At 37.7% G+C, this 20,032-nt stretch overlaps 1 protein-coding gene and 1 long non-coding RNA gene across 2 annotated transcripts in view; both read left to right on the forward strand.

Moving 5' to 3' along the window:
- Positions 1–20,032, forward strand: part of LOC143156844 (uncharacterized) — a 767,026-nt gene that overhangs the window by 171,712 nt on the left and 575,282 nt on the right. The window lies entirely within an intron of this gene.
- Positions 12,805–13,752, forward strand: LOC143155591 (taste receptor type 2 member 40-like). Its single transcript, XM_076328562.1, is given in 1 exon segment — positions 12,805–13,752. A coding segment is annotated over 1 exon segment (948 nt).

Below are 20,032 nucleotides of genomic sequence, written 5' to 3' on the forward strand. Positions count from 1 at the left end.
GCTTTGAGATGTACCTGCTCTGGCATGGACTTTTTCATGGTCACAGATGCTTCTGGATGTCCTGTTCCCTACGTGGGAGAGAATCGGAAAAAAAAAGTAAAATTTGTGGGTTGAGATAAAGACAGTTTAATAGGACAGAAAAGGAAGGGATAATAATAATAATAATAATAATAATAATAATAATAATAATAATAATAATAATAATAAAGAATATACAAAGTCAGTGATGCACAATGCAGTTGCTCACCACCTGCTGACTGATGCCCAGCCAGTCCCCGAGCAGCGGCCCCCCCGGCCAGCTTTCCCCAGTTTCTGTACTGAGCGTGACGTCCCATGGTATGGAATGTCCCTTTGGCCAGTTGGGGTCAGCTGTCCTGGCTGTGCCCCCTCCCAGCTTCTTGTGCCCCTTCAGCCTTCTCAGTCGGTAGAGCATGGGAAGCTGAAAAGTCCTTGGCTAGTGTAAGCACGACTTAGCAACAACTAAAACATTGGTGTGTTATCAACATCATTGTCATCCTAAATCCAAAACACAGCACTGTACCAGCTACCAGGAAGAAAATCAACTCTATCCCAGCTGAAATCAGGACAGAAACATTGTGAGGATTGTGTTGCAAGCTGTGAGAACCATATTTTCGTATATTTGTGTGGTACGGTTGTGTCTATCTAATAATTTGCTGTGAATGTAAAGAGCAGCCCCATTTTGCCCTCCTTCCTCCCAGACCCTCCCCAACTCTTCTCCCACCTGTGCCACATAGGATCTGCCTCTGGCACTCATCTTCATGCTTCCACTGAGCTGATTTAATTTGCTAAGTTTGCAGAATACACATGCTTGTTTTGGTGTGTTAATTTTCTGTCAGTTCAGTGAAACAAAAAAACTCATGATGGAGGCCGTTGGGCACCAGATCTGGCACAAGCAAACCACCAGCAGCTGGTAGGAGCAGGATGGCCCGTTCTCTGCCACAGGGAGACATTGCATTGTCTCAGCTGTATCACTGAAATGTGCCCTTATTCCACTTTAAATTAATGAATCATTGATATGTAACCTATGTCACTGAGAAGATCTTGACAATCAGACCTGTCCATTCATTAAAGCTAGTTACAGTTTTTGATATTCAGAATTTGACAAAAACTGTCAATATTTTTGGGGTGTTCTTCCTTTCTCCTCATCCCAAATAATAATAATTTTGAAAAGTTGAAGTCAGGTAAAAAAAAATCTGTAGCAAAGATCCTGGAGAGATTTTTAAGTGTTCTGCTTCTTCCAGGGAAAGCCAAACTTCACCTTCTTGGATTTAGTCAGATCTGCATAGTAAAGCTAAATGCAAAATATGCAATGAACATCACTGGAAATAATAGTCAGGATCTAAAACAAAAATGAGGTGTTCTGCAATAAAACCACTTATAACAGTTATTTCTAAGTGGGAGTGAAGTGAATAACTAATTGCCATTTCTGAAATGAGCTTTATTCTCTTGTTTACTACACTGTAAACCAAGAATAATTCCACTGTATTTTACTGTTAGTCATGTGAACGTGATACAACTGAATCAGAATTTGTGTTTCTGCTTTATTACTGGATATGAAGATTTATGAGTTGAAACAGCAATGTGAATCCTTCTGAACAGGCATCATTGTTTCATTTGGGAGGCCATTCTGGATCCAATAAAATTGTGTTTGGAACTAATTTTCTCCTTATGCTACGTGGGACAAAATTGCTCTTATTGTTGTGTGTGTATTTACAGCCTTTGGCACAATGAGATTCACTTCTTTTCTGGGATCCAGGTACTTCACTAATACAAATAATTACAGCTGTGGCACGGGGGCTATATTTTGTAGTTGGACATAATTGAAACCATGAAAGAATTATCATAATTCATAAAATGTACGGTGAAAAGACATCGTGAGGCACCGTAACTCACTAACATTAATTCAGTCATACTGGTTGGGACCAAAGGTCTGTCTGTCCAGTGGCCTCCCTTTGATGGCAGCAGAGAGCCTAGGGAAGATTGTGCAAACGGGGCAAACATGAATTCTACTTTCTCCTGATACTCTCCCAAGCATTAAACTTTTACAGGGACTATGTGAACCAGAAATGGTTTTTATGTATTTAAGTAACACCCAATTGATTTCATTCCTATGGGCTTGTCCATTCATCCTTTGAATCCATGCAGCCTTTTAGCACTGGCAGTATCTTCTGACAAGGAGTCTCACATCTTCCCTATGTGTTATGTGGCAAAACACCTTCTTTTGTTTGCTTTTAACTCCTCTTTCATTTACTGGAAAAGACAGTAAATCATCAACTTTATTCATGTTCTTCATGTAAGAGATTTTTATGTACCTACAGGTTGTATCCTTCAGAATTGTCTATTTTCCCACCCTGAAGAGTTTAGTCAGTACTTCATTTTATGGAAGCCTGACTACAGCTGTCCCAGGAAACATCCGTATGCAGAAATTAATTCATAAAAGGATAAATTGAGGTTGTGTTTCTTTCATTTTAGCATAAAAATAGGAAAAAAATGCACAAGAACTTTGTGATTTTCAATGTGTTCCAAGTCAATCTTATGAAGTGACCGTCATTTGTTTCAGTGCTTCTCACTTGAGACGAATATCATTTGAACTCTTTGAATACAGTAAGCAGACATGTGTCATTGTGCTGAACACTTTCTCAAGGATTTGGCAGCTTTTTATTTCATGCATCATTCACCACTTGCTATAGTAATCACACAAAGTAACATTTCATTAATGCAAAGTTAAAAAGCTGATTGGATATTGAGAAATAATATCTGGACCCAGGCATGATGGTAATGGATTTCATTGTACTGTGCTACCCCAAGTGATGCTCACACCAACGTGACACCTACTTACTGCAAAATAAATAAGAGATTGAACTGGAGATTATTTATTAATTTTCCTTACGGCTGGGAACCCAGACTAAAAAAGCCAAGTGAACCCAACTCCAACATTGTACAGAAGCTGTAACTTAAATGGTGTGCATCAAAAAAAGATTATCAGAATACAGACTTTTGCGTTCTTCATACTGGCTATGAAGAAGTGCAAGGAGAGACTCCGGTGTGAATCTTTCTGAACAGACAACATTTTCTCTGTCCTAGAGGCAGTGCCAGAAATACTGCTGACTTCCGTGGTGAGTAGGATTTGCTGTGACATGTGTCACTTACATTACTCAAGAAGTGTAAGTAAGCAATGAAAATCAGGATTAATTTAAATTTGCATCACAGGTGGTGTAGAGTATTGACAAAGGGATTTGAATTGCAGTCGGCTGTCAAAATGGCACACTGGTTGTACAAACACGAGTGAATCCAGCATCATATCAGTGTGAGGCTGTTTGCTAATGGTGCTGAAATGGTGATGGCCTGCAAATGGTAATATGGTCTTAATACTTTTACGCACTAAAAAGCACATTTACATTAAAGGTATAGAGTTGGCAAAAGTAGGCACTTAAAATTTCATAATTAAAAAATATTTATTTAAGGCTGCCTATGCAGCATCTTGATGTTACAATCTTTAACGATATCACCACATAAAGTTTTTTTCACTGAATGCTTCCATCTGATAGATTCATTGCAACAGGAAACACAGAGATTTCTATTTGCTGAATTTCAGTTATGGCTTACAAAGAGTACAGGAACATTCCTAAAAGGATTGCAAAGACAACTTTTTAAAATGGAAAATGATATATAAAGCAGTTTAAATGAAATTACTCCACCTAAACATTAAAAAGTATTGTCATGTGGTAAATTGGTATTCCAGATGCATTTGGAAACTGAGGACAACTTTCTAATATTAACATATGTATTTTAAATATTTAAAATCCAGTATTATGAAAAAGAAAGGAAGAAAAAAAAATAACCCCAGGTTATGGATAAGCTTTGTTTCTTAGATACATTATTTAATATAGTTTACCTAAGAGTGGATTTCATTTTTTTTATTTTGGTAGCTTTTCTAATTCTTGGTTCCTGAGTCCATCTGGGGTTCAAATACATCCAATGACAAGATAAAAGTGATTTATTTCTGGGCATTAGGGCTTCCTTCACTGGCCAAATGTAGTAATCTGGTGCTATCAGCCACAGATATTTCTAGGCATCAGTAGAGAGCTGGCAGATATGCCTCAGAACTTGACAGAGACCTGGCAGCTACTGGAGGTCACCTCAGACTTTAGTCTCAGAGCAGGAGTTAATTTAAATGCCTACATATGAAAGCATCTTGTGTCGCTTCCAGCTGCTGCAGCAAAAAGAGATGGATCTTTGTGAAGTCCTGTAGCATATCTGCCTGCACTGTGCAGATGTCTTGGATATCCCTGGGCACTGTTGGTGGCAGTAGACATCTCTTCTGCCTTTAGTCATAACAGTTAATGGACTGTGCAGAAGGTCTCTGCTGATCTGCCTTTAGGTGCCTACTTCAGGTGAACTGAATCTCTCTACAGGCTCCAGTGACTATGCTGACCAGATCTTTGTCTGCTGTGAGACAGTAGACAACAACACAGATGTAGACATCGACATTTAGTGGGACTTGGTAGTGTTAAGTTTATGGTTGGACTCCATGATCCTAAAGGTCTTTTCTAACCTAAATGATTCTATGATTTAGGCACTGAGGCATTTAGTCATATGTAGACATTGACATTGAAACTCAGTCCTATCCTAAATGGTAGTTACTAACTTGATTCAGTGCCCACTGTTCCCACAATAAAAAGCATATTTAAGAAAACTACATGTTATTCAATAATTTTTTTTTTTTTTTTTGGTATTTTAGAAGGTGATTTAACTCTTCAACGTCTCCTTTGTTCAGTCCACCACTGCACTGTAAGAAGCTGAAGGTATTTTTTAGCACTATAGATGTATCTTCTTTTAAATAATGTTATTTTTATTGCAGTCACTCCTGAGTGCTTTTTTCATGATTTGGGGATAGTGAAGGAAGAGAGTTGGAATGGTAGGGAAAGTGAAGAGACGGGTTCTGTTTCATGCACTTTTATCTCCATGGACTGTGATTAAGTAAAATAGCTCAACTCGTAATAAAAATCCATCATAAGGATTGTGTTTATCTTTAATCTTGGTAGTCTATAAGCAATCTTAGCATCAGGTGTGTGCTAAAAAGGCTGTCATGAATAAGGACAACTTTTAAGAATGATAGTTCTGAACTGGGGTCATGAAATGGATAACTGCTGGTGATAGCGGGATATCTGAAATCTAACACAAGATAGAATAAGGGAAGTTGACTCAGAAAATATGCTCCAATGTACAAGCCTGGTACCTGTGCTAGAAATGTGTATTTATTCTCTGGGTGAAGCTAAGCACAAATTGTAAGTGCTGAGCCTGGTGCAATGATCACTTTGCATGAAGTTTCACTGTAGTCATTGACAACTTTGTGAAAAGGAAAATCCAGCTGTGTGGAAAGGAATACACTTACCATAAAGTGTAAGGGACATGGAAAATAAGAGAGCTGTTCTCGCAGCTATGGTTTGGGGAAAGAGGTGAGAAGCAGTTTTCTAACCCTTCGGGCTTGTTAAGAAACACATGAAAAGCAATTCCAATTTTAACAACAGAGTAGCTAGACAGACTTTAGGATAAAGCATCCCTGGAGGAAGAGAGAGAGGAAAGGAAACTCTCCTAAATCCGTTGAGAAGCTGGACCAATCAAGGAGAGTATATTGTCAAATGCAAGCTTGAGAAATATTCTATAATTTTACAACTTTGTGTCTCATTTTATTGTAATATTTTAACCTTTTCCTTAATAAACCAAATGCATTATCTTTCTTTAATCTTGTTTTATAGAAAGTGTGATCGTTGAGTATCTGACTCGGTAAAAAACTCCATTCCTTTGGATGTAGTGAGTCTCTGAATAGCAGGAAATGGCATGGTCAGGGAAGGTCTACCAACCAACATCAGTAGCAGATTCCTGGAAAGTAGATACTGGTCAGTGGTTATTTTATAGTCTCGTGACACTAGGATATGGATAAGTGGTCTTCCAAAGTGTTTGTGACAAGCAGTAAGAGTGGTGGTAAGGTGACTTCTGATGTTGTGAAAGGCTGTCCATGCATGTGAGACAAGGAGCAGTTATAGCTCTGCAAGCCCCTGAATGGACTGCAAAGTTGTTTCTTGAGATGTCTGATCTTCCTAGACCTCATGTGCTAAAATTGGGTTTATTACATCTTTGAAAAACAGTTTGGGGCTTGCCTATTTCTGTACATGCACCTTTTTTTGTTGTACCCTGTGATCCAGACATTTAACTTTATCGCTGGTAACCTAAAAAGGGGACTATTGAACACACCTTAGCTTGCTTATGATTTGCTTTTTCTATCAACTTCCTGACATCATTAGCTTTTTCCCCACCCTTACTTCCCTTGCTTAACAAGAAAAAGACATTTAAGTTGCAGTCCTCCTGGTGATTCAACGCTGGGTTTTTCAAAGCATAAAATGTCATCGTGTCCCCTGGGCAATGCAGGTTACCAAGGTCTATTGCTCTGACTGATGTAATTAGAGATTTTTCTTCTAGGTGTTGTGTATGATCACTGAAATTTTTACAAGTCTTCAGCTGAGTGCGAGGGAAACCTCCATGAAAATGACAAACTAAGAAGTTTAAATTATTCATTCATGCTTAAAAGTCTTTATTTATTTTAACAAGGGCAAGAAAAATACATACGCTATTGAAACCAAAAACTGAGGGTCAATATGCTTTCATTGAAAAGCTTTCCCTGAAGAGCAATGTTTATTATAACTTAAGCTTTCTGACTGATGCTGTGCAATACACAATGAAACAAACTCAGCCCAGAGGAGCTCTTCCAGCTGTAGTAACAAAGATCAGATAAAGATGTAACTATGGCTGCAGACAGTGATAATTCACAATGTTGATATGAATATGAAAACAAAAGCCTTTATTGTTGACCCAGCTAACACAATATTCATCCCTAGGAACAGTAGAGAAAGCTTTGAGTAGCCCTTTATTTGGGACTGAGGAAGGCATAAGTAGAGGTGAGAAGCTAGTTCCTTCATGAATTGAATTTAGGCAGGGGAAAGATGAGCAATCTTCTGGTCTCTCAAACTGATATGGGGCAAGGTTTTGGTAAGGCTCTGTAGAAAAGTGGATTTGGGAGGGAGTTATATCCATCTCCAGTGTATGGAAGGTGGTCCTCTTAGGCAGTGGAAGACATAAACTAGAGGGGAATGAAAGGAGGAAGTGAGAGGAAGTGGTGCAGGTAGCATCCAGCTATTACTTGGGAAATGAACACATTTCCTTTCATACTTTGAATGGTATAAACCACAAAGTCATCTTTACAAATACTGCCTTGAGTTAATGAAGGTGTATATTAAACTCTTTTAGTTCATGGCAAGGAACAACTGATAATCGTCATTAGTTTGTTGCTATCGCCTGCTCCTTCCTTTTGGGGTGTACGCGCTTTCTTACTTCCTTAACATTGTAGTTACATCTTCCTTTTCATCTGTGTTACATTGTTTGATCCTCTTGACCTCTTGCAAGTATTCCAGAGGACTCTTTCCATTAGTTGTGTCTGATGGGTCTTCTATTTTGACAATGTCTTTCTGAAAAGAAAAAAAAAAATGTGTTGTACTGAAATTAACAGTGCATTATCTCCAGTACCACAATGACGGCAGCATGACAACTTGTAAATTAATGGTAAAATAGATTATCACCCCTTCACACACATTTTCGAGATATTTTGCAACATTATTTCTTTGTACAATATAAAGTCAGGAATGTGTTAAATGGCAGCATAATTTATTGTTGTTTACCAGATACAGGATATTTTATTAAAGTTCACAAGCCTTCTATATCTTGTCAAATATGTGAGGAACACTTGATAAACCATTTTGGAAAGTGTCACAGATGCAAACAGCCAGTAATAGAGCCAAGAACGCTGCTTCTGGGCATGTTTCTTAAACCCAGATATTGATGGCTCTCCTATACAATTTTCTTTGCAAGTTTTCTTTTGTAGGCCTGTTTCTGCATCTTATACAAGAAGTATTGTCCCATGCTTTGTTTTATTCAATTATTTTATTATAAGGATCTTAGTAGTAGTAGTATTTCACTGTCTTACGCCAGTGCTCAGAGATTTCAATCAGAGCTGGACTTTATGATACGATGTGTTATAAATGTTGTGTGCAATTTACTATGGGCTGTAAAAAGTTTATTTGCTAAGGAGCTCATGATGGTGAACAAATGTCATGAGGCTCCTGTAGCCACTTACTCCGCTGGAATTAAATGATTGCCTGTAAAGCGGTGTTCTTCCTCCAACTTGAAATAAAACATTTTTCTTTATTTTTTTCTGTCACACAGTATGAGCAAACAATAATAAGTTATTATCATCTCCTTGTCTCCTTTTATTAGGAAACTGAATGTTTACCATCATGGTAATATTCATTCTTGCGTTCTTGGACTGTTTTGCAAGTCCTCCAATTTAGTTGTGGTAGATAACACACTGGCAGTCAACAAATGGTTAACACTTGTCAAACACAAAACTATAATATCAGTAGGATGTGGGTAAAAAGTTGAAATTCTTCCAAGATTTTTCTCTCTGCATATAATCCCAAAATGAAATTCCAGGATTACAGTTGCGTATTCTTTTGCTTTTAGACAGGAGACAGGTTAAATTTAAATTGTCAGGATTGGGGCTGCTTCCCCACACTCATGTTTAGATAAGAACCCTAACCTCATTTTACTCTGGGTCATGGACTAACCTTTACACGTCCATGTCTCCATGAGATGGGAACCCTGGCTCTCAGGTTGGAAGGGAGTTCAGATGCACAGACTTTCTATATGTCCATCTCTAACATGTTGGGGTTTTTGGTTGTTTGGGTTTTTTTCTTTATTTTCTGAATGTGCTGGAGCTATCACATTACAAAGCTTTAAATTTTGAAATTTGATCCAAATTAGGATTGGTGTTGATGAGGGCACCAAAAGACACATTTCAGCATGCAGAGAGATGAGTGAGGATAATGAGGGATGGTAGCAGTCTAACTACCTGTTATGTCACACCAAAATCAAAGCTCTTGCTTCAAAAAATAATAGCAACAACTTTATGAGAAGAAAAAGCCGGTCCTATGGAACATGTTCTAATTTTTCCTATCCCCAATCCAGCCATAGACAATTACTTTTCATTAAAAATTGTGAAACAGTGGCTGCAGTTGCATGATTCATCAGTGACATTTCCAAGATATGCATCTTCCTGAACAATACCAGAAATAAATCTTCCAGTATCATATTCATACACTTCTTGCTCACAGTAAAATGCCGAAAGATTAACCAGATACCAGTTAATTGGTGCTTCGTGGATCTCTGTATGAGCTGAACAGGCAGTGTTTTACAAGAGATGGAAACTGTTTGCTCTGCTGTAATAATGTCTCTAACTACTTCAACAATTAAGGGGATTGTGCAAAGTGTATTTATTACCGTTGTTAATTGGAATGCATGAATCAAGAGGAAAGCTCTTATCCTGTGAGCTGAACCTGACTTCTCTGAGTACAGTGAGATTTATCTTGCCATGGAAAATATTGTATAAATTCAGACACTTCTCCCCAGTATTTACTATTTGTGTCATGCTAATATAATTTATTGCAAATGGAAATAGATTAAGCTGAGGATTCTTCACGATATCAAATACTGTCTGAGAACCAAAACTTCTGTGACCACAGCACAAAGTTCTTGACATACAGCATCCTTCTGAACTATACACTCCATTCACCTCCAAATCTGTACATTTGTAAATCACTGTTATAAATTTGGGAATTTTAGACTTCTTGGAATGGAGAGGAAACAACAGACCTTGTAGTCTTTTTTTTTCTTTCCAGCACTGTGTGGATAATCCATGAGATCACTTCTACATCTCCCTCAGGTTGCTGTCAAGGATTTCCTCAGAGAAGGTCCCCAGACTGAAGGGTGCTATGCACATTTACACAGTGACCCATTCCTGTCTCATTTTACACTGTCACCACAGCTCGGCATATTGGGCATGACACCTAAAGCACACATATTTCTGGCACTCAATAAAAACCTTCTGGTCTGGCTTATCTGCAGTGTACATGCCCTATAGCCATGGCTCACTTATATGGGATGCTCAGACTGCCACCGCCCTTCAGTATCCTCACTCAGCTTTCTGCAAAAGCATGTTGCAACTAAATTCTGAGGTTAGGAAAGGTCAAGAAGGGGAACAAGAGAAGTCAAGGAGCTGCATACCAGAAGGTGAGACTATGGTGAACTCCAGTGGACAACCTGGTTACTCTGTTTGGGGCTAAATTGGAGCCAGCATCAGATGTGTTCATGTCCTGGTTGCTGTTACCCATAAACTGGCCTTTTGTATCTTGGTGCTTGCAGGTATGTGTCACAGCATCCATGAATAAACTCATTATCCTCTGGAGAACCTCTGAAGATGACAGTACCAGTACAGTCCACCAGGAAGCTCTTGAGCTACTAGGAGACAAAAGCAAGAGAAATATTTATATAGAAGCCATTCCTGGGAGCAGAGCACGTTAGGCATAGGTCACTGACAGAGCACTGAGGGACAGGCTATTTGGTTTACCTGAGTCATGAAGAATTAAACACTACCAGGGTGCACAGGTTGTGTGATGGCTTCTTTCTTGAGGAACTGGTGGGAGTCCTCAAGGCAGGAATGTTCTTTTGTGTCTCAAGTAGTTATTCCCATTTTTGGCCTTGCTTAGAGGAAAACGAAATGGGTAGGTAAAGATTAGAAATGGTTTTCTTTAAAATTCTCTGTTTTGATAGTGTATATGAAGATAGAATAGAATTTTGTAACTGTTGGAACAGCTAAGAATCCATTTTAGTCATGCATTTTTCTAGATTGTATCTTCCACAGTAGTTTCTTCTACTTTATAATTGCAGTGCTGTTTTTTATAAGTGCATAAAAATAAAGTGTTATTATCATGTTCCCTTGAGTAACTTACTTAATGACTACATTTTTGAGGTAAACTGATTACTGTAATTATATAATGCATATTTTGTGTACAGGAAGATTTATGCATATAACTTTAAAATACACTGTAGGCATTGAGTTACACTTCCTTTATCATTTTTTTCCTTAGTGAGATGTGACTTTTCCACTATTTTGAATACTTTTGGTGAAGAACGTGATAGAAAAAGTAAACATGCCAATGCAGTTTTAGTTTAGATTTGTATGTTTGCTTGTTTTTTCCCTTGGGCTTTTTAAAATCTGGAACTGATATATAATGTTTTGTAAATGTGTCTCAATTTTTTTGTTAAATTTACATTGTTGTGATGAATAAAGTATGCTCACTTTTTAAGAAAAAAAGCTATTAGTCCTTGTGATTACTAGAACCTAAACTGAAAGGTAAATTTAATATGAATGAAGTATTGACAGAAACAAAAGCTATCAAGATTTTAAATTTCATTTCACTAAGTTAATGAAGAAATGTACTGATACCAATCTAAGTTAACTTTTTTTCTGCTGAACAATTCAACAAAACTTTGAAGCCTGGATGTAATGGTAAACAGTTAATCTAATGGGCAGTTTTTACCACATTCAGATTAGAAGCTTGGCCTATCTTTTACTTTTAGGCATTTTACTCTGTTGAGAAATGGACTCCAGAAGTATATGTCAACCTTCCCACAAAAACAATAAATATTTTACTGCTAAAGAGCTCCCAGTCTTTTTCCATTGGCTAAATGATCTCAGCTGCTTCTTATCCTGTTGTCAAACTCTTCACATTTTGTTTCATATTTCTCTAATTCAAGAAAGAATATATTGACAATATTAATGTGCCAATACTGTATTCACAGATTGCATTAATGGGCCTGGGGTTGAGAAGGTGAGGACACATTGTTCTGTAAATCCAGACATATTTCTTTATAAATAAGCACTAATGCAGGATGCAGAGTAGTGGGTCCCACGCTGCTCCGGACTGCTATGCTCGTTACAGCATCTAGCCAAAGCTGACATAGGTATGCAGATGGATGACAGACTTTCACTCCAGAAAGCAGAACAGGTCTAGATCTACGGTCTAGAGGAAGAAACTGCTTTGGAGCATGCAGGTGGGATAGAGGCCAGGACAGGGAAAGCAGCTGGAGAAGGTGGGACTTTTAACAGGGTTCTGCTAGGTCGACTGCTCTGCTTCACTAGCCTGTTGTCACTGCTCCCCCCATTATACAAGTGGTTACTGTCATCTTTTCATCCCATGTATGTGACCAACACGAGATCTAACATATCAGTAGTAGCCAGCTATAAGGAGCAATATCCCTTGGGTAAATACAGCTTTGTTGTCTGGTGTGCTCCCCTAAAATAGGGCTGGAGGCTATAGAGTTTTCTCCATGTTAAAATGGTTGCAACTAATTGGTCTAGTTATAATTGATAGACCTTCAGAGCAGTGTGAAAGGTAATAGTTACAATATAAGACCTCTTGCTGTCTCTTGACGTATGCTGCTGATTGTGTTGGGTTGCATGATGCATCCCCTTCCACATTGTCAGGTACAGCTGTAACCAGAGAGCCACAGAGCTTTCTGTCATTCTAGGTAGGAATATAAAGAATTGGACAAAAGATGAGGAGGTTAATACAGCTGGCTATTCCACATCCCTAGGAAAAAGCATAGGCAAATCTTATGCATGTAAAAGGTTGGAATTATTAAATCCTTCTCTGATTTGCACATTCAGGAAGAACATCAACAATCATTTTCCACTATCATTTCCAGATGTCTTTTTGTTCCTAGATAAAAGGTGAGCAAACTGGGGCTTGGGCTAGTCAGTTACCATCAGGTCTGCCCAACTTCTCGCACAGCTCCACAAGTTAATCAGGCAGAGGTGACCAAAACAGCAAGATGTTGCCACCAGTTCTTATCATTTCAATAAGTATTGTAGCTATTGAAGTTGTTGTTGGACTTATTGGAAATGGATTTATTACAGCTGTTAATACCATTAACTGGATCAAAAGCAAAAAAATTTCTTCCGCTGATATGATCCTGATCTTTCTGAGCACATCAAGATTTATCTTGCAGGTGACCATACTGATGCACATTCATAGTGTCTACTTTGTGGATGTGTTTAAGTTAGCTTCTGTGTACAAAGCTTTTGGTGCTGTATGGATGTTTGTAAACCATGCCAGTTTGTGGTTCAGTACCTGGCTCTAGGTACTCTACTGTGTAAAAATAATCAATGTCACCCAATGGCTGTTGCTGCAAATCAGGCTCAGAATAACTGGGATGCTCCCATGGCTGCTTCTAGGATCGTTGGTGATCTCTTCTGTGACTTCTCTTCCTTTGATATGGATTACACCCAGCGCTTACCTCTGCAGCTCCACGGGGAACTGTAGAGAAAATAGCACAGCACGTATCACTGACTGGGACAGTTCACATCTCTATCTGCTTCTTCTTTACTTTGTAGGCTGCTTTTTTCCTCTAGTAGTATCTGTGGTAACCTCAGCCCTATTAGTTACTTCTCTATGGAAACACACAAAGAAGATGCAATGTTATGTAGATACATTCAGGGATCCTTTGATAGTTGTTCACCTAACTTCCATTAAATCCATTATTTCTTTCTTGATCTTGTATATTTCCAGTTTTGTAGCTCAAATTCTGTTGATATCGTCAACTTCTCAAAGTAAAGATGTTGTGAAAGTTGCAGTATCCTTAGATGTAGCTGGGGCGTATCCTTCCATACACTCTATTATCCTGATCATAATCAATTCAAAACTGAAATTGGCATTCAGGATGCTGTGCCAGCATCTTAAGTGCCATTTGGAAAATATGACTTTATGCCTCATATTATAGCTTAAGAGAAACACTCTGAAGTAACAGATCTGGAATCAAGACATCTATGCATTTATTGTTTCATTGTCTTTTTTCTTAGTAACTTTCATCTTTCAGAGATTTCTGTGATTAGACCTCCTTAACATTTGAGAACGTCTGAATTAACATGCATTTTTACCTTTTGTTCTACACCAGTCTTGCTCCCTCAATCTTATTAAATAAAGAGTGAGAATAAGAATGCACTGAAAGGAAACAATGCACTTAAATAATGAATCAAGTACAGGATGCTTTGTGATTTCAGATTCTCAGCTACTACATAGAAAATTAACTTTATCCCAGCCAAAACCAGCACAAAGACTGAGTTTTATGATACATTTGAATTGAAGAAAATGGGGCTAAAACAGAAACAAAATTTACAGAGCTCACAAATATCAGTTCTCTGCTAAAGGATATTTCACATGAGAAGCTTAAAATTTGATGAAGCACATGCTGTACAAGCCATAGCTGGTGTGACATACAAACAGAATATGCTTCAAAACATGAAAAACTACCTAAATGATAACCTGAGGGAAAATTAAGATATGGAAACATACAGCCAATTAATGTAATCAAATTATATTCTGAATCAGATTTATTTGTGTTAGGATTCCAGTACATATATAACAATTTAGTGGTTAAATACCTCTTTAAAACAGATCCTTTTTCTCAAAACATATTTTATGCTCATTCATTTTGTTTTCTTTAAAGTGGTTTGCTAAGGTGGTGATTACAATGTAAACAGATGTAGGTACATAGATCTACCTGTCCACTGTAGAAAACCTTCTTGTTGAGTTGACTGTTCTGATCACAAATTTGCCTTTTTACATGATTTGCTGTTGCTTTGAGTAGTTGTGAGTTGTTTCTAAGGTTGTTCTCTTTTAATATTTTATGCTAGTATGAAGTTTTACATGCAGTTGATGAAATATGTTCCTCAACAAATCCTGTCATGTTTTATCAAATAATGTGTTAGATGATTCTACTCTGAAATTCTCAGCTCAGCTCAAGTATTTTTATGCTGTATATCCTCTCTGCAGGCATTTAGATAACGCTAGATTATAAATCACTATGGTGAGAGTTTCAGTCTCATCTATAAAACTAATGAAGAGGGTGATTCACTTAGTGTTGGAGTGTGTCGGCTTCAGTGTTTGAAACATTGGAGTAAAATGCTTTGAAATCACTATTTAACAATATTAGACAAAGAATGAACATAATGTTTTTAACTGGTGTCTTAAAATACTGTTTACAATGAAATATATGTTAATAGGAGGCATAAATGCATGCATATGAAGTGATATGATTATTAGTATGTGTAAACAGTGGGGTCAAACTGCATAGCAGGAAAGGAAGATGGTTAGATTCATCAACAGAGAGTTTGGAGGCACAGTACAGCGTACTGTAAAACTGAGACTACCGTAATGTCCAGTGCTGTGCATGCTACATCAAGAGAGACCCAAAAGTCCCTCCAGAGCCCTGCCTGTGTAGTTCTGCAGGGCAGCAGATGGGAACTGCCCTGCTCACGCTGCAGCACCACCTTGCTCTGCAGCTGCGTGCCCTGCCAACATGGACCAAGATTAGAAGAGTCACACAGCGATAGCTCTTTTGATCCTTTTTCCACCTGGCAACATCATGAAAAGAAAGCTTCCTGAAGGAAATGAGGGATTCTTTGGTGCATTTGTTGTTTGTTGTTTGTTTGGGTTTTTTTTTTTTTGGGGGGGGGGCAGGGGCGGTAATGGTGTTTGTTTTATTTTAACCTGATCGAGAAGTTCTGGTAAAATTAATTTCCCCATAGAGCTCACTTCTCTTTAGGTGTCTCCAAACCCATTTCTGGTGGCAGTCTGAAGGAAAGGGATCAGAGCCAAGTATGGAAATAACGACCCCTGCTCAGCTTTTTCACTGCCTCCTCATCTTCAGAAGGGGGAGATCTGAAGCAGGTGCAGTGATTAATAAAATATCCTTCAGTGCTTCCAGGGGAAAGGAGGACAAAGCTCAAGCACTTGATGTCTTTATATTGTATTGAAGAAAGTTTTGTTACACACAGCATAGAGTGGGATAGATAGGTACATAAATTAGAATTTTAAATGACTGAATTGGTAAATAAATTATTAGTTTTGTCCTTTCTCTTTCCATCTTTCCCCCAAGATTCAATTTATTTTCATGTCTTCTTCCACAGTAGATACAGTTTCCCATTTATTTTCTGATCTTGCCCTGCTCTTTGGATTTCAACCTTTCCCTTCCTAAAATCATTATTTGTATTCTCTGCAGATCTAGACTTCTTTTTCTGGTACATTTTAAAAAAAAGCTTTCTGATTATTATTTTACAACAAAATATCATGCACCAAATTATAGCAGGCTTGTTTCTATATCTAGTTTATGCCACAAAGCAGATAAATAAATCTGATGAATGTTTTGGCAATTACTATTTTTACACAAAAAAAAAATTAAAAATAACATTGTTGAGATTTCATTGTCTAAGAAGTGTTTATATGGTGATTAAAAATAAGACTCAGCTCACCAGTACAATTCCATGGAACTTTGCAAATGACATGAAATGTAGACAACATGAATGGGAAAATACCATCTGCAGTTCATATAAGGCAGTAGCTATGGTGGCACCAAGATCGTTGTCAAGATGATGAAAAAGGTGATTAGTGCAGTTGTTCATACCAACTAAATACAAACCAAGCCTTCTCTCCTCCAACTTTTCCTTTTTTTAGTGCCACGGTGCTTGCTTTTCTAGGTCAGAATTCATCACAGTTCTCTTTCCAGGAAAAGCAGTATTTTGTTGTGCAGAAATTAAGGGACTTCTGATTGTAATCTCAGTGGCATCTTCATGAAGCTGGCAATTTTCTCCCTACCAGTCTTCTAGCATGTGAATCAGAAAGGAGAGCTACCACAGACATTCTGGGTTCCAACTGCTGCTCTGCTTTGTCATGTCTTTCCTTTTGCCTGGATTAATCACAGGCTGTACCTGACCATTCGGTCAGCAGCTGGGTGGTGGATATAAACTCTGATATCTCTAATATTAATATCTCTCTTCTGCTAACCATGGAGTCTTCCTTCTTCTTTCTGATATTTTTGTGTCCTCCATGGTGCTAATTACCTCTCTGCAGAGGTAATACACAAGGAAAAACTGCCAGCGCCAGGGATCCCAGAACAGATGTTCTTGTAAATGCCACTAAAGTTCTAATTTTCTCTGTTGCCAGTTTTCTAGCAGTGATCATGAAACCTTTGACCTTCTTTGCATCTGACAGCACCATGGTGCTAATTTATTCTGATTAATTCTGGTTAATCTCAAAAATAAAATGTGTCAATGAAGATGCCACACCGTACCTATCTTTTCTTGAAATATGACTTCCCACCTTCCTGCAAGGTCTGGAGAAGAGTTCTACCTTCTGGAAGAATTTATAATAGGATTATAACCTGGGATTAGTTTTATCTCTATTTATTTATTGTCTTCCTTATTGTAATGCTCAGCCTTCATTTCATTAATATCACAAGGACAGTTTCTTCAATGTTATGAAATACTTCTCAAAGCTAATCCCTCTTCCCCTCAATATTTGTTATCCTGTTTGTTTCTTGTTTGAGGACGTCTGTATGGGAGGTCATTGGAGCTTAGTTAGGTGTATAAATAATACTGTTCGTGAAGCTGTCAGACAAACCCTTCATAGAAACATGGCACTTAAGGTTTATTAAAAAAAGAAAAAAAAAGAAAAAAAAGAAAAAAAAAAAGAAAAAAAAAGAAAAAAAAAACCAAAAACAACCCGTTTGGTTTCTGAAGGAATGTGCAACTGGTTTTGACTATCCGTGAATATTAAAAATATAAATTAGCTGCATGTTAATATCACTTTTTAGCTGAATGCTTCATTATTTTCAAATTACCATTTCTCCTTCCCAAGGCCTATGCTTTTGCAATGACTCAAAAGAACTTTACGTTGGCCAAAGTAATCATATTGAATAGCAATTATTGGGCAAGGTACGATGGAAAAGATCATGGACATTCTTAAAACCAAAGTTCCTGAAACTCATAAACATTTCAGAGGCCAGAGGGTCTTGTCTCATTCTTAAAACTTTGCTCGTCTCCATCCTGAGAGGCCACACTAGTATTCAGCCTATCTGCCTGTGAAAAGACAGGGACAACATTTTCTTAGAAAACAAAGCATCAGTACAGATGGTGTCTACAATGTGATTTAGGTGGGCTTTTGAGAAGGGAGAGAAGCGAGGAGAAGCTGCACAGATCCATGCCATCTACTTTGGCTGGTGTCTTTTCACAGTGCAGGTAAACAACCCAGGGCAACGGTGCACCCTTCCAAAAGCAGATATTGCTGAACTGAGATCCACGCACTGAATGCTCCATTGCAGATCAGTTTTTTCGCTATCACAGGAAAAGCAGTGGCAAACTGTTAAACAGGAATAATGATTTGATATCATCATCCCTCGGTTGCCTGTTGGGGAGGAGGAGTGAAATTAAACTCTTTCTGGCCTTTAGGCACTCAGATGTGATATGGTGATGAGATTAAGATGGATGAGCGAATTCATAAATTAAAAAATGGATTGGTAGGTGATTAGATTAGATTTTTTATCCTTTTCCATCCCCTCCCTCCCCTTTGCCCCAGTATCATATTTGCATTTCATTTTTTTCTAACTTTATATGTTCTTTTTTTTTTTTCCCCTCTCTTTTGGAGTCTTTCTTCCTTTCTAGAAAAAAAAATCTTTAGTTCTTCATTTATCACCCTGTTTTCTTACAACTTCCTCTAAAAATCTTGGCTGCTTTTTGCTGCTGTTGTTGCTGTTATTGCAAATGCATACTAATGAAATCAAGCTGGGTTCATTCCCATATTTACTTTATTCTAATAAGCGCACATTACAAGACAGCTTATTGGTTTTGGCAGATTTATACTTTTTCCTTTGTGACAACATTGAAAAAAAAAATTCCTCCCTTTCCTTGTGAAGGTGTTTAAAAAAAAAAAAAAAAGCCCACATGCTGAGACCTTGAGATATTTGAAGTTTCCCTTTCAAATCCCTCTTCAGTCAGTTCTGCTTTGTTGTCCTTTCCCCGTCACTTGTTTTCTCTTACCACACATGCCAATCCATTTTTCTTTTACAGACTGCTGTCTTTCTATTTTCTTTCTCATTTTTTCCTGTCTCCTTTAAGATTGTTCTTAAATTCTTTTTTCTTTCTGCTTCCTCTCTTTGGTTTTAATCCTCACCTGTTAGTCCCTCATTCTCGTTCGTTTCTATATTTACACTGTTTGTTTCCCTTCCAGAGAAGAGATGACCATCCAAATATTTTCATTGCCTAGGATTAAGATAAGAATTGAAGAGAGGAAATAAAATGTAGCTGCACGTATGCAAACAGCAATGTGGAAGATTATTCAAACACTGTATGTATAAGATGTATGCTTAAGACTAAAATGATTTGAAATACTTGCATCCTAAGAAACATCAGAAAAAAAGTAGGTATTTATAGACTTGCTCACTCTCTTAAAGAAGACAACAGAAGTCTATCTGTTATAATTAACTCTCACTATCAGAGCAGAAGGAAATCAACTTTTTCCTGAGGAACTTCTGAATCCCCCCAAGAAAGATGTATAATAGGAATTGTGAATATGTATTTGTTGACCTCATTTGGTAAATCATAAGAAATGCGTTATGAAATTTTATACAAGTGTTCAACCAACAGAGGTGCAGACCCCTAACATACCATATAGGTATAATTTGAGCATCAATGGACAAAAAAAGTCATGCTTCTCCTGATTGAGATACCCAAGACTTCCTCTAGGAATCTGAAGTACTGTTATTGGACATGTAGAGCAACATACCTGTCCTTGCTGAATAATTAGGTACCTATCTCTCAGCTAAATTCAGGAAGAATGGAGAGAAGATGTAGTATAAAAACTTTATTTGATTCCTAAGTCACATTTGGACCACAGCTGCAGCCAGTCTCCTTTTTCATTCTTTTTTTACAACTGCATGAGCTTGTGCATTTTTCTTGTGCAATGGCTCTGCTCAAGCAAGAGGAATAGAGAGAAATTTTCCCAAAAGTATCCCCTGCAAGAGATTATGCTGAGATATAATATCTCTTGGCTCAAATTCCCTGAAGCTGTGATGAGGTAAGATCTTAGGTCCCCTGCCTCCTGGCACTTACTACAGCATCTGCAATTATTCCAAAAATCAGCTCTGAAGCACATTCTCTCAAAAGAGAGTTCAGCTTTTTCAAAGTGAATGAAAACTCAGAAATCTATTTATACTTCTCCTTTTTCCC

Source organism: Aptenodytes patagonicus, chromosome 1 (assembly GCF_965638725.1).
Source record: "Aptenodytes patagonicus chromosome 1, bAptPat1.pri.cur, whole genome shotgun sequence".
NCBI lineage: Eukaryota > Metazoa > Chordata > Aves > Sphenisciformes > Spheniscidae > Aptenodytes > Aptenodytes patagonicus.